Source organism: Centruroides vittatus, unplaced genomic scaffold (genome assembly GCF_030686945.1).
Source record: "Centruroides vittatus isolate TY-2023 unplaced genomic scaffold, ASM3068694v2 contig_912, whole genome shotgun sequence".
Taxonomy (NCBI): Eukaryota; Metazoa; Arthropoda; class Arachnida; order Scorpiones; family Buthidae; genus Centruroides; species Centruroides vittatus.
The window spans coordinates 1,216,594-1,231,288 of record NW_027122601.1 but is presented as its reverse complement, the minus strand read 5'-3'; the positions used below and the strand labels follow the sequence as shown (position 1 = coordinate 1,231,288).

Genomic DNA, 14,695 nt, shown 5'->3' with positions numbered 1-14,695 from the left:
TTATTTATTATTAATTAGAACTTAAAAACAAGGATTAAAAAAAATCATCAAATCACTTCATAGAGATTTTATTGTAATAGTTTAAGATAAAGAATTTTGAAAAATAATGAACTTAATTTATTAATATTTGAAAATATATGGATATGAGAAGTAAAATAGTAATATTTATATTTAAATAAGTACACTCTTATGTTTAGTTTCTGTATTCTATATTAAAAACAGTGCTTTCTGGTAAAAACTTTCAAGCGATTTTAGTTTATTTTCTTTGACTTACAATCAAAAGAATCTTGTTTAAATTAAAATTTCTCACAGTTTTATTTTGAAATGCTTCTTAACATATAATAACTGTATAAATACTTAATACATATTAAGAAATATACACAAAAAGAATATAAATACTTATTGTATAATAAGTATATAGATACTTATTGTGTAGTAAGAATAAATGAATAAATTTATGTGAAATCCTAACATGATAAAAAGAAATTATTTGATATTTGATAAAGTTAAGTAAAGTGAATATATAAAAATTTAGATTAAAATTTAATTGACGATATGAAAACTTCTCACTATAAAAGTTACATTGGAACATGCCTAAACACATATTTTATTCATATATGGTTATCAAGGTTGAAGAGGACTTTAATCTTTAAATATCGAACAAATTAAAAGGAATGCATAATAATCAAGGTTATGATATTTAAAAATATGTAAAGAAAGACAACACCGACACTTAAATGAAAAATTTATTAAAATATAACAAAACCTCTCCTTGTTCTACATATTGCAAGGCTTTAAATTAACAAGGTTCTGTACAGTAAAAAAATATGTTTAAATTAGTATATAGTACACTGATAACTTATCAACTTAAATTAAATATCTGAATTGGTTTCAAATGTTGAATTTTAATCTGTTAGATAAATATTTGTTACACGATAAAATATAATAATTTTTTCTTAGAAATACAATTCTAAAAAAAATTTGTCGTAATCTTTCATTTGTAAATTTAATATTTATTGTGAAACAATGGACGTAATGTGTTTAATCACACGCTTATATAAGTTATTACTGTACATAAATTTTCATCTTTGTTTTCAAGTAAAATATTTGACATTAGAATTCTTTAAGTTAACAAAGTTATATGTAATTATATTCTAATTAACAACATAATTAAAAAATAAATGATAAATTATAAACAACAAAATATATTTAAATTTAAAACGTGATCTGTTATTTGTCCATACTATGATGTGTGACGTCATCGCTATTTTTATCAGTTTTACTTTCGATTTTTAAATTTTACGAATTGACGAATTAGTAAATAGAGAGTAATTTCTAATTGTTTCTTTAAATTAATAATAATAATTATGTAATAGGTATATAGTTATGTTTTTAAATACTACTTTTGATAAATTTATCATATCACAATTATTTAAGATTGCACGAAAATCATACATTTGTTTAGAATATTATTATTTATAAATTTACACTAAATTTATTTATTAATAGGACAACAACAAGAAAAAGAAAAAAAAAAAAAAAACAACAAATGAAACACTTCGCTTATCAACATTCCGTATGAGTGACATCACTTCCGTTTTTTGCTTCGCAGCGTGAAATTTATGGGTAGTAACATCCGGAATGGTGGATGATAAACAATCGGGAGGTTTCGATAAAGAAATTGAAAATATAGCATATCGATGCTTAATTTTTGGTAATTTAATATAGGAATACCTAATGCGTAACGTCAGTGATGGGTAACTATTCAGTTTTTATTATTATTTTAAATATTTGCATTTAAAATTTTTACTTCTGATATGTTGAACGTATACTCTGACAGATGCTAACTTGTTTTTGACGTCATCTTATATTGAAAATTTCTATTCGTTAAAATGTAATCGTTTTCTGTGACTTATCCAATAGAACATTTGTTTACAAGTAGAGGTCAGTGCTCTGTTTATGGTTCATTGAGTTAAAGATGACATACGAAATTTTTCTAGTATTTATTTAATGTTACCTATGCTATCATATAAAATTGTGTCAACATTGATCGGGTAGTTTATGATCAAAGTTAATCTATAATATAACGTGTTTATTTATGACGTAGAATACATCATAAATAAACTGACATGTGATGTCATGCATGGTGTGTAACAAATTTATTTGTGCATGTTGTTATATTTAGATCAGTTTTTATCTTATTTTTAAATCTGAATAAGTTTTAAAATGATATCTTTTATTATTCACTTTAAATTAATTAAATTTACATTTATACTATTCACTTCCAATTGTTGTTATATTTGAAATGTCATTTACATTTAATATGCTTATATTAAATAAAATTGTCTACTTGAAATTAATTTAATTTGTATTCTTTCATAAAATTATAAGTTTGTATAGAAGTAATAAGTAGACAATTGATTGTGCAGTTTTCATTTAATACTACTTTATATTTCAATACGAAAATATAATGCAAAATATGTACTGTATGTGTCTAATTTAAATATTTTAAACATATGTTAACTCGTGTTGTCGAAAAAGTTTGCGATCTTTCATGACAGTGGGGCTTACAGTATTTAAAAATGTTAAATGTCAATTTTATGGTAACATCTGAGGTTTAAAGGAAATTATAATTATCATATATCCTATCTTAACAGTTAGCTTTGTTTTTGGCAGGTAGATTGAAGTTTTGATGCTTTTTGTAAATTATATATTTAGAGTTATTTTTGAAATAGATGCTATAAATTGAGTATGTTTAAATAGTAATATATCTTGAAATAAATGTTTGATCTGCACTTTGCAAAAAATACAAAAGTATCAAGATTTATTTATTATAATCTGTTTTAATGATGTGGAAAATTAATTTTGATCTATTTGTAATTAAGTCTTATCAGTTGTAGTATTTGATAATCTGTTATTGAAATTAAACATAAAACATAATAAAATGCATCAAGATTGTAGACTTTAATGGATAATTAACTACATATAATAATGAGTAATTTTTAAAAATAAGCTGCCACGTGTAAACTTTTTTTGTAGTCGGTTATTAAAGATAAAAAATATAATTGCTAGGTGATGGCCTTGTTAAACTTTGGAAATTGGAAATCCATTCAAATACCAGAGAACATCACTTGACCTAACGGTTGCCAATGAATTTGGTTATATTAAATGATAGGATTTTAGAAGCTTTAAGCTTAGATGTAATGTCTTTGGTAAAAGTTAATAGTTTGAATCTGTCATCCAATAATTTTATTTTTTAATTTTTGGTAAATAGTAAGAATAGTTCATTCTGATTTTAATGGTTTTTCACCGTAGCAATGAGCAAAGTAGATATTTGTAAATAACATAAAATTTAAACATGTTTAAATTTTAAAAATAACTGTTACTAGTACTGTGTAATGTCTTCAAAAGCACTTATGAATCAATAGTTTCATGCAGTTATCAGCAAAGGATTGATGGTTACATCTGGCCATAGTCTTTTTACCCCCTCTTTCCTATGAGTACTAAAAAGATCTATTTTTTAATTATGTGAATTGTGGTTTTGGCCAGGGGTGAGGAATAAAGGATGAAGGTATCGTGTTTTAAAATTATTTTAAAGTATAAATTTTGATATGTTTTTACAGCTGAATAATTTAGTGTTGTTTTTGCTTTTTTTAATCTAGATATTGGTAATGATATATAAGATAGCAATAAGACATAATATTGACTTCTTATGATTCTATTGCATCAATCTAAGATCTAATTAATTAGATTATTTATAATATGTGCTATACAAATATAAACAACTGAAACCCAATGAGTAGCAAATAGACATCCACAACTGCTGTAAATAATAGGGCTATAATTTGGAAAGAATGATTTTGAATTACAAATGAATTTGACACTGCAGGGAAGAGTTAGGTGCCTTCTTGTATTAAAATTAATAATTATAATATATAATTAAATAACTTAGATTAAACTGGAAGAAAAGAGTTGGCTCGAAGTGGGACTCTTTTGAGTCCCACTTCGGGCCAACTCTTTTAGTATATATCAGCGTTTCTCAAAGTGGGCGATAACTCTCCCCCTGTGGGCAGTGAGTAAATCTAGGGGGGGTGCTGGAGGCAGGGTACTGAACAGTGACCAAAGGCAAAAGTTGGGGTCACTGACAGCTGTTTGGTTTTCAGATGTTGAGAACAATGTATGGTAAGGGCACAAAGTGTGAGATTCATAGAAAAGTTTCCTAAGAATATTTCCAATCCTTTCTCACACAAGAGAAAATGGGTTAGGGGGCATTGGGTATAACTTTATGGAACAAAGGGGGTGGGAGATCGAAAAAGTTTGGGAATCACTGCTATATATAAATATATATACTGGAAGAGGAGATCGGACCAGAGGTCCTGATAGCTAAACTGGTAACACATTCACATGGTAAGTGAAAGTTACAGGTTCAAGTTCTGCTTTGGGCCAATTCTTTTCTTCCAGTTTAATCTAAATTATTTAATTAAATAATATAATTATTAATTTTAATACAAGATGGCACCTAACTCGTCCCTCTAGTGTCAAATTCATTTGTAATTCAAAATCATTCTTTCCAAATTATAGCCCAATTATTTACGGCAGTTGTGGATGTCTATTTAATATGTGCTAGTGTAGAACAATATTATTTTCTTAGTGAAAGCTATCCAAGAAATTAACTTTATATTTAAAATATAATTTTTTTTTCCTCTTTCATAAATGCAATAGTTTAATGTTTCAGAAGGAGATAATATACACATGAATAAATGTAAAGGTCAATCATACTATTGATTTATAAAATACAATTGTTGTTAGTTAGTTAAACTAAATAAACAGAGCATGGCTGTAAAAGCAATGTCAAGCATGGCATGAGACAATAAGATAATTGTCTTTTCTTGTATGGATTTTTTAAAATTTACAATTAAATAATATAACTCATTGTAGCAAACATAATTTTTGAACATTTGTTTCAGCTAGTTTGCAAACAAAATTGCACAGAATTAACAATAAATTTTAATAATTTATTAAGTGTTTTTATCTATTAACATTAATTAAAGACTTTATCACTAAATTAGTAAAGGTTTTATGTTATCCTTAATATAAATTTATATAAAAATGCTTTTAGTTTATACTGTATATGTAATGTAGCTTGTGAAAAGATACCTTAAGTTGAAAAAGTAAATTTTGCTGTAGAGAAAAAACAATTATCTGAATGCAGTCAAAATTGTTGTGATTTGGATTTTAACACCCATATGTTTCTAGTAACATTTACCAACATTTTAAGCTATAGATACCTTCTTATATAATCCTCTGTCTGTAGAATAAGTGCATCAGTGCATCATGCATCTTATTTGATGCATGATGCACTGATGCACTTAAGTTGGAAAAATCAGTTTTCATTTTTTAAGGTTTCTTTTCGTAGATCACATCACATATATATATATATATAATACACATACACAGATATAAGCACTTAAAATTATAAAATTTTAGTATAGTTGCAGCTCTGAAGGAGATGGTTGTGGCCTTTATCAGAGCTGTAGACCATGCCAATAGAAATAAAAGAAACATAAGGGTCTATATATGAGTCTTCGTGAGATAGGCTGATTTCAGAAGCTACATCTCATCTCATGAAGAGTTATATATAGTCCATTGGTTCCTATTGATTTTTTTTTCTTTCTATTGGCATGGTCTACAGCTCTGTTTTAACCACCTCCTTCAGAGCTGCAACTATACCAGAATTATTTTTTAATGAAATGTTCTATGGTAGTTAATACAACTGAAATAGCAAACATGAAAAACCAAGCAGTACGTCACTTGGTTTTTTCATGTTTACTATGAATACATTAATAACTTATATAAAATATTTTTCATTTGAAATTTTATTTTAGTAAAGTTTTTTCTTTTCTGATATTTTTGTGTATTTGTAAAAATTTCAAATTTTGAAAAATTAAAACAGAAAAATGAAATATAATTTAAATTATAACAGCCTTCTCTAAACTACTGGAGTGAGTAAATAAACAATCACAAACAAAACCTTTTTTAACCAGTAATTGAACTTTAACGTAACTTTTGAATGTTTTTGGCCTTCACCAAGACCTGCCTCAGGTAACGAACTAAACTGACTTCCCAAATTGGAACATTAGAACTATAATGTTCGACTTTAAACTTTGACTATATCAAATTCATGTGGCTGATCGACTTCATTCAAATTTCTTGTACAGGTACTTCCACACATGTGCCACCATGTAGGGATTGCAATCCAGCAGTGTTTTCAATCCAGCTGGATTTTTGCTGGATCAAAATAATTCCAGCGCGGATGTATTTTTGGTGTAATAAAGTGTTATCTGCCTATCTATCTATCTATCCAGAAATTTATGGTTTTTTCTAAAGAAATAAACCATTTTTTAAAAATACTTAAGAAACTTTTATTATTTAGACTGGTCACTACAAATCAGTAAAACTTTTTACACATTTAGGTAGTAAACTTAGCTTTGGTTCGGTTTAACACTTGAGATAGAGATAATTAACTTTAAATATTTTGTTAGACTATAATTATAATGTAATCTTTAAATTAAATAATAGCAAATGTAATTCTACTAATTAATTTATATTAATATATTATATTATAATAATGTAAGGATGGATAATCAGTGGCTAAGTGGCTATCAGTCTTACCAGTTTTCTTATATAGGCTTGTGGCCGCCAGCGCCAGAGATCCCGAACACTGCCTGGCAACACTTGCCAACGAGATGTTAGCTGGCAACGTAAAAAGGAGGCGCGAAAGTTCACGGGTTTTTGCCTGGATGTTGGCCGAGAATGTTGGTGACAGTTTTCACCTTTTTAATAAAGTTTTTTTGTTACTGTTCGTGTTTGTCTGCTTAGTTCTAAAGATCAGTAGGATCGAATGACAAAGTGGTGACCCGAACGTGATACGATTAACGAACTACCTGGACTTTCGACTGAATTGGATAGTGAACAACTCTGTGTCTATGAAGGAACATTTTTAACAGGATATGCAGGTATGATCAGTTTCTGAATCGTAAATTCAATAAGACGACTAAGAGTGCGTGACTCGGGCTAAGCCTAATCAAAGACTATCCCGCTTTCCTTGTACCCGCATAGTTAGGCGCCCGAAATGGCGGAACAGAACGAGTTGGAAATTGGACGTGTACAGGCAAAAATGCCTATCTTCACTAAAACCAACATCAAATTATTTTTTGTGCAGCTAGATGCAGCTTTTGCCATTAATCGGATTATAAGTGAGAACACTAAGTACAACTATTTAATCAATTCCCTGGACGCCGAGATTCTATCTAACGTCAGTGACTTAGTATTTGACCGTCCAGCCGAGGCTCCGTTTACTAAACTCAAAGATCGACTCCTCGAAATTTTTCAGACCTCCGCTGCTAAAGAGGCTAAAATTCTGCTTGAAGATCTGGCGTTAGGGGATGAGAAACCCAGCGTTTTACTCCGTAAAATGAGGGAGCTTTCAGCGGGCAAGATTACCGAAGAATTTCTTAGAAACTTGTGGCTCCAACGTCTCCCCAAAAATATTCAGACAGTTCTGGCTGTTAGCGGTGATGAACTGGACAAGCTAGCCATCCTTGCTGACAAGGTTGCTGAACTTACAGAACCAACCCAACTGGCCAGCATCAACTTAGAAGCCGACAATCCCGTAATCAAAAATCTCGAAATGCAGATTTTAGAACTCACAACGAAGGTTGCAGAACTTAATGTATCGCGTACTGCTCGTCCCCGTTATCGTAGTAGGGAGAGAAACCGACATGACCCGAATTCGAGGTATCGCATTAGTTCACGCCCTCGAGGAAGAAGCCTCAATTGTCAGGGATATTGTTACTACCATGATAAGTTTGGATCAGCTGCTAGGAAATGTCGTTCGCCGTGTTCCTTCGACCGAACTGCATTACGATCAGGGAAATGAGCGCAGCCAGCCGCAGTAACGGCCTGTGGGTCCAGCCTGGCTCCTAAATATAGCCGTCTGTTTGTGTATGACAACAAAACTGGCCTAAATTTCTTAATTGATTCTGGAGCAGATTTATCGATCATTCCCAATCGCACTAAGAATCAGCCTACAAAGGTTGAATTGTATGCTGCCAATGACTCTAAAATCTCGACATATGGAACAAAGGTGCTAGAACTTGACCTCAACTTAAGACGTTCCTTCAGATGGGAATTTACCATAGCTGATGTGCAGAAGCCTATAATCAGTGCAGACTTTTTGGCCAACTTTGGACTCATTCTCGACATCAGAAACAGATTACTGGTTGACCCCCTGACTTCCCTTACTACACGAGGAAGATATTATACAGGACCACCTACTTCGGTCAAAACTATAATCAGCAATTCCCCAATGCAGGATATCCTCAAGGACTTCCCACATCTCACTCGTCCTTGACCGTTTTCAGATAAAGTCAGGCACAACACAATGCATTATATTGAAACACACGGTCCACCCGTATTTGCCAAACCCCGTAGATTGTATCCGGCTCAGCTGCAAGTAGCAAAGCAAGAATTCCAGCACATGATGGAGTTAGGTATATGCAGACCATCAAAGTCCAACTGGGCTTCTCTCCTCCATATGGTGCCGAAGGGTCATAACGATTGGAGACCTACTGGAGACTATCGTGCCCTGAATAGGATAACTGTTCCCGATCACTATCCAGTGCCACACATCCACAATTTTGGTCAAAGTCTACATGGAGCCCAAATATTTTCCAAGATCGATTTGGTTAGAGCCTTCCATCATATACCCGTTAACCCAGATGATGTGCCAAAGACAGCCATTACAACGCCATTTGGGCTATTTGAATTCGTTTTCCTCCCTTTTGGTCTCTGCAACGCTGCCCAATCATTCCAACGATTCATGCACGAAGTTTTGAAAGGCTTAAACTTTTGTTTTTCATACCTAGATGACATCCTCATTGCTAGCACTTTGTGGGAGGAACATAAGATGCACATGCGGCAAGTGTTTCAATGCCTTGACAAGTACGGTCTGCAAATCAATGCATCCAAGTGTACTTTTGCTGCTCCACATGTATCATTCTTAGGATACATGGTGTCTCCCCATGGCGTTATGCCACTTCCAGAACGTGTATCTGCCATAACTCAACAGAAGCGACCACAGACCCTCAAACAACTGAGAAGGTTCTTAGGCATCTTGAACTTCTATCGTAGGTGCCTACCCCATGCGGCCCATCACCAAGCTCCTTTACACGATCTACTTAAAGGAGCAAAGAAAAACGACCAGCGCGAGATTAAATGGACTGACAATTCGATTCAGGCATTTTGAGTCATGTAAGTCACAATTAGCAGATGCCACCTTACTGCATCATCCTTCACCATGTGCTACCCTTGCACTTCACGTCGATGCATCCGATTCTGCTGTGGGCGCTGCCCTTCATCAAGTTACAGTGTGAGGTTTGCCAAACGACTGTGTTAGTCAGAATGTCGTGCGGTCACGATCCACGTGTGGGAGTGAAAGAAACTCTCAAGAGACAGGTTTTCATTCGTAACCCGTTTATATAACAAAAGGTGCTTACAACTACGATACACTTTTATCAGCGGCGGCGTTCGAGTCTTCTGGGCCACCTCTCGGAATCGAAAGTCCACAAGAAAAGTTCTCCGATGTTTCGCAGGAGTATGATGGCCCCGGGGCGCACTGTTCAGCTTCTCGAGGAAAAGTTCCAGAAGCAGGGACGATTCAGATAACTGGTGACAAATCCGAGGGAGTGGGTGACCTTCCAAAAGAGATGTAATCCAACTGCCGAAGATCACGAAAAAAAAAAACTGTCGTAAAATCGCGAGACAAAGCTCTAAGAGCCAAGAACTGAGAACTAATAACCGAGAACGTCAGCTCCTCTCTTTCTTCGGGTTTTATAACTTTCCTTTGAGTCCCAGATCAAACATTCCGATAGGTCGATGTCAACTTGCCTCCGCTCTCTAATTGGTCCCCCCCTCGTTACGCATTGTAACGAGATCGGAACCCAGGTCGTTGGATGAGTCAACATCGTCTGACAATTCGATTCCTATCGAAGATGTTCGATCTAAGTACTCAAATTCATCTATTGTTTCAACCTGAGAAGAATGACTTTCTCAGAAATTTCTACAGACATGTCCTTTTATGGACATGTAATATTCATTTTTCGTTTTACTATTTTTTTCTTGTCTGACGGTTTCTTTTTACAACGTTAATTTATAATAACAACAATTATTATTATTTGCTTCTTTACAAAAATTACAAAAAAAAAATTTTCTTATTTGCACAAATAGTATGCCCACTTCCGAAGCTTCACAACAGCACAAGGTCTCCAGCCACTGGCGTTCTTTTCCCGCAAACTGAGTAACTCTCAGCGTCAGTATTCTGCATACGACCGAGAACTTCTGGCTGTGTATTTGGCTGTGAAACATTTCCGGTTTATGCTGGAAGCACGACAGTTCACCATTTACACAGACCATAAACCATTAACGTTTGCCTTCCAGCAACGACACGATAAGTGTACACCCCGTCAGTTGAGACATCTTGACTTTATAGGACAATTCTCAACAGACATCAGACACATAAAGGGGATCGATAACGTTCCAGCTGATGCTCTTTCCCGTATTGAATCAATTAGTAGCCCATCTATAGATTATAGCAAAATTGCAAAAGACCAACAGCAAGATCCTGAGCTCCAGTCTCTCCTGACTTCAAGTGAACTTAAGAAGTGAAGAAGTGAAGTGAACTCAAGTGAACTTAACTCATCACTTGTACTTAAGAAGTTTAAACTTCCTGATAGTGATGTCAAAATTTACTGTGATGTATCGACAGGTCGCATTCGTCCATACATTCCGCCTAATTATCGTCGCACTGCTTTCAACACTGTCCATAACCTGTCCCATCCAGGTGTAAGGAGCTCAACCAGATTGGTAAAAGCAAAATTTGTTTGGCCATCCATCAGTAAAGACTGCCAGACATGGTCTCGCACCTGCATTTCTTGTCAACGATTGAAGATCCAGAGACATGTTGCTAGCCCTTTGGGAACCTTTCCTATTCCAGACGCTAGATTTTTAAATATTCATATTGACATTGTTGGTCCATTGCCACCTTCCAACGGCTCAACATATTGCCTCACAATCATCGATAGATTTTCTTGTTGGCCTGAAGCAATCCCGTTGCCAGATATAGCAGCTGAAACAGTAGCTTCAGCCCTGTACTCAGGCTGGATATCTCGCTTTGGAGTGCCTGCCCAAATAACATCTGATCAAGGACGGCAATTCGAATCTAGCTTATTTAAATCTCTCACTCAGCTTCTTGGTACCCAAAGAGTTAGGACAACAGCATACCATCCAATTGCAAATGGCATTGTTGAACGCTTTCATCGTTCACTTAAAACTGCCATCAAGTGTCACTCTACTGAAAGATGGACGGAAGTGCTACCTACAGTCTTGTTAGGATTACGAACTGCACTCCGTGAAGACACCAATACTACCACGGCTGAGATGCTCTATGGCACCAGCCTCCGACTGCCTGGAGAGTTTTTCGTTCCAAGTTCTCAGGACGTCAATCCATGTTCTTTCGTCGAAAAACTCAGGACGATGATGGCAAACTTAAAACCAGTGCCTGTGGTGCACCACTCCTACCGCAACCCATTTATCCACAAAGAACTGCAGTCATGTTCCCACGTATTTCTTCGCAATGATGCTGTACGGAAGCCCTTGCAGCCTCTATACGATGGACCCTACGAAGTCGTGTCACGTGGTAGCAAGACATTCACTCTATGCATAAAGGGAAAAGAAACTGTCGTTTCTATTGATCGACTGAAACCGGCTTTTATTCTCGCAGCGAGTGAGTCGGACCAGTTACCCCCAATGCTAAGACCAGCGCCAACTAAACGTACCACAGACAATCCAGCCCCAACGCAACAAACTACCACACGCTCTGGCCGACATGTAACCTTTCCCGCTTGTTTCGTGTCGCAGACACTGGTGGGGGAGTAGCTGTGGCCGCCAGCGCCAGAGATCCCGAACACTGCCTGGCAACACTTGCCAACGAGATGTTGGCTGGCAACGTAAAAAGGAGGCGCGAAAGTTTGCGGGTTTTTGCCTGGATGTTGGCCGAGAATGTCGGTGACAGTTCTCACCTTTTTAACCCTTAGCCTGCCGTTTGCCACGCCCCCTTATTTTGTAAAACGGCCAAGGTCAAAATAGGTGAATCAGGCAATATTATTTTAAAAATTTACTAAAAATTAAATTATTATTTTATTCATATGAAAAAAATTACATATATTTATCAATATAGTTAGTTTTAAATACGACATATTTCAATAAAGTTTGTTTGAAACATTTATGAGAAAAAAATAATAATATATGATAACTGACATTCAGACTTGAAAATTTGTTACTATTTGTCAAAATTAACATTGCCTGCTTACTCCATTCTTATTGTCACTGAGCCAATATGACGTAGAATATTGTTCTGTACAATTTGATATAACATTTATGCATGTACGTTTATTCGTTGTGAAATTATCGCACATTATATCAAACATTTGTTTAAAATTTGAACTTTATTCTGCTTTCAACTAATATAATGAACTAATATACTTTATTCATTTTATATCAAACAAGATTATTTATTTTCGTAATAAACATATGATTACCAGTAGCAATAGATGTAACATTTTCGGATATTTTAAATTTAAAAAATAATTAAAAATTAAAAAAATATATAAAATATCAGAACTGAAGGTCATAACTTGAATATTTATGATGCATTAACATATTATAGCTGAATAAACTTATTATAGCATTAATGAACTTATTATAGTAATATTATTGCATAGATATGCTAAAAATAAAATAAAAAATAATCAGAAAATGAAAAATTAAGGAAAAACTATCGATAATTAAAAGTTTTTTTAATCGACAGAACACCACCTGGACAAAAATATGTAAAACAGAAGATAAACAAGACGATACCATGAAGTGCTGACATCTGTTGTCGATAAATTTTATAAAAATCGATTTTTAACAGGGTAACGATGAATCGGTACCCTGGCCGTTTTGCGAAACAATTACGGTAACGATAGATCGGTACCCTGGCCGGGAAAGGGTTAATAAAGTTTTTTTGTTACTGTTCGTGTTTGTCTGCTTAGTTCTAAAGATCAGTAGGATCGAATGACAAAGGCTCTACATATTAGTCTGTAGTTATTTATAAGTATATAAAAACTATGTACTGGAAGTAGAATAAGTTAAATAAACTACATCTTTATCAATCCAGCAAAATTTAATAAAATAATAACGTTTTCAATCGCTTTTAACAATCTTCCTCAGTTACAGAAAAGTAGAACATAAAATGTGTTCGGAATAAATATAAAAGTTAACGGAAAATGTCCAAGCGGACAAAATATAGATAAATAAACAAAATAAATAGCGAAAGGAAAAAAAAAAACAGATATGACAACGAAACCAGCATTGTCCGTTAATAACATTAATTAATGTAAAAGGATCTCTACGCAGTAGACAATGAGTTTGCATCTCTATGGTTTATACAACCAGTTGCCATGTACGCCTTGCAGATTTCCAATCTCTCAAGATGTTTGACCGTTTGCCTATTCGTCGTCGTTTTTATAATTGCCGCTTAATCCTATTGGACGTTAACATCCTTTTGTCTTGCGTATGATGCCAGCGCAGTGTTGTCAAGGTTCTTACCAATTGAATATTTGTGCTCCTTGAGCCTTTGGTTGTTTGGAGAAGAAACATGGTTTGGTTTGGTTCCAAGCTTGTTTATGTGGGTGCAACGATGCGCCCACATAAACAAGCTTGGAATTGAAACGTTGGTCGTGTAAAGGCACTGAATATATACCCGTTGTTGAATTCCAATCCTCTTTCTTTTTATCGTTTCTCAAAAGTTTGAAAACAGTAGGATTACGTCGGTATACAATGTGAAAATTATTAGACCTAGCAGTACATCTATGTATCTTGTTTAAAAATGGGATGTAATTAAGCACAATTCTTTTTATATTTATTCCCAACACATTTTATGTACTATAGTTAATGTATTTTTTTGTAACTGAGGAAGATCGCTAAAAGCGATTGAATACGTTATTATTTTATTAAATTTTGCTGGATTGATAAAGGTATAGTTTATTTATAAGTAATTTAATTATTGGTGTTAATGAAGTAATAAGTAAGTAATTAGTAGCAATCTAGTAATTAGCAAAGCGGCAACACCGACAACGTAGACTTTTGCGCCATTATTTAAAAAGTTAATTGAGTATTTGCGGATCCGCAGCGCTGAATCCAGCACCTGGTGCTGGATCCAGCAGGCCGAAGAATACGCTGGATCCAGCTGGATTGCTGGATGAGGGATCCAGCAATTGCAATCCCTACCACCATCTTGCAGTCTTTAAAGTTAATACAGTTGTCTTTCAAGTTGGCTTTATAAATAAGGTCTGCAAATACTTCCGGGTCAGTGGCGTATGTGGAAAAGGTGGTGATATGCCTATTGTTTGCAAGGTTGTATTAATGTTCACATACCATTTTGCGTATTGAACGTATGGTTGAGCCAATATATACTAAATCCCTTTTGGAATCTATCATCCCTAAGAGGAATAGAGTACACTCTTGAGGTTCTGCTTTGATCCATTTTATCATTTGCATTGCATAGCAGCTTGTAAATTGTACTGGATCTCCTGTA

The 14,695-nt window shown here is 34.1% G+C and overlaps 2 protein-coding genes across 2 annotated transcripts in view; both read left to right on the top strand.

Moving 5' to 3' along the window:
• The first annotated feature begins 1,602 nt into the window (after positions 1–1,602).
• The window catches only part of LOC136984297 (SH3 domain-containing kinase-binding protein 1-like), a 45,633-nt gene continuing 32,540 nt past the window's right edge, over positions 1,603–14,695 (top strand). The window contains exon 1 of the mRNA XM_067281228.1: positions 1,603–1,757. The gene's annotated coding sequence lies outside the window, so the exon portion shown is untranslated. The remainder of the gene's footprint in view (positions 1,758–14,695) is intronic.
• LOC136984316 (uncharacterized) lies at positions 7,133–7,939 on the top strand. The gene has a single exon (XM_067281251.1). The coding sequence runs from the start codon at positions 7,133–7,135 to the stop codon at positions 7,937–7,939; it is 807 nt and encodes a 268-aa protein (XP_067137352.1).

What these genes read in the sequence shown, in the direction of transcription:
- LOC136984316 (XM_067281251.1), top strand. Translation starts at nt 7,133, where the DNA reads ATGGCGGAACAGAACGAGTTGGAAATTGGACGTGTACAGGCAAAAATG.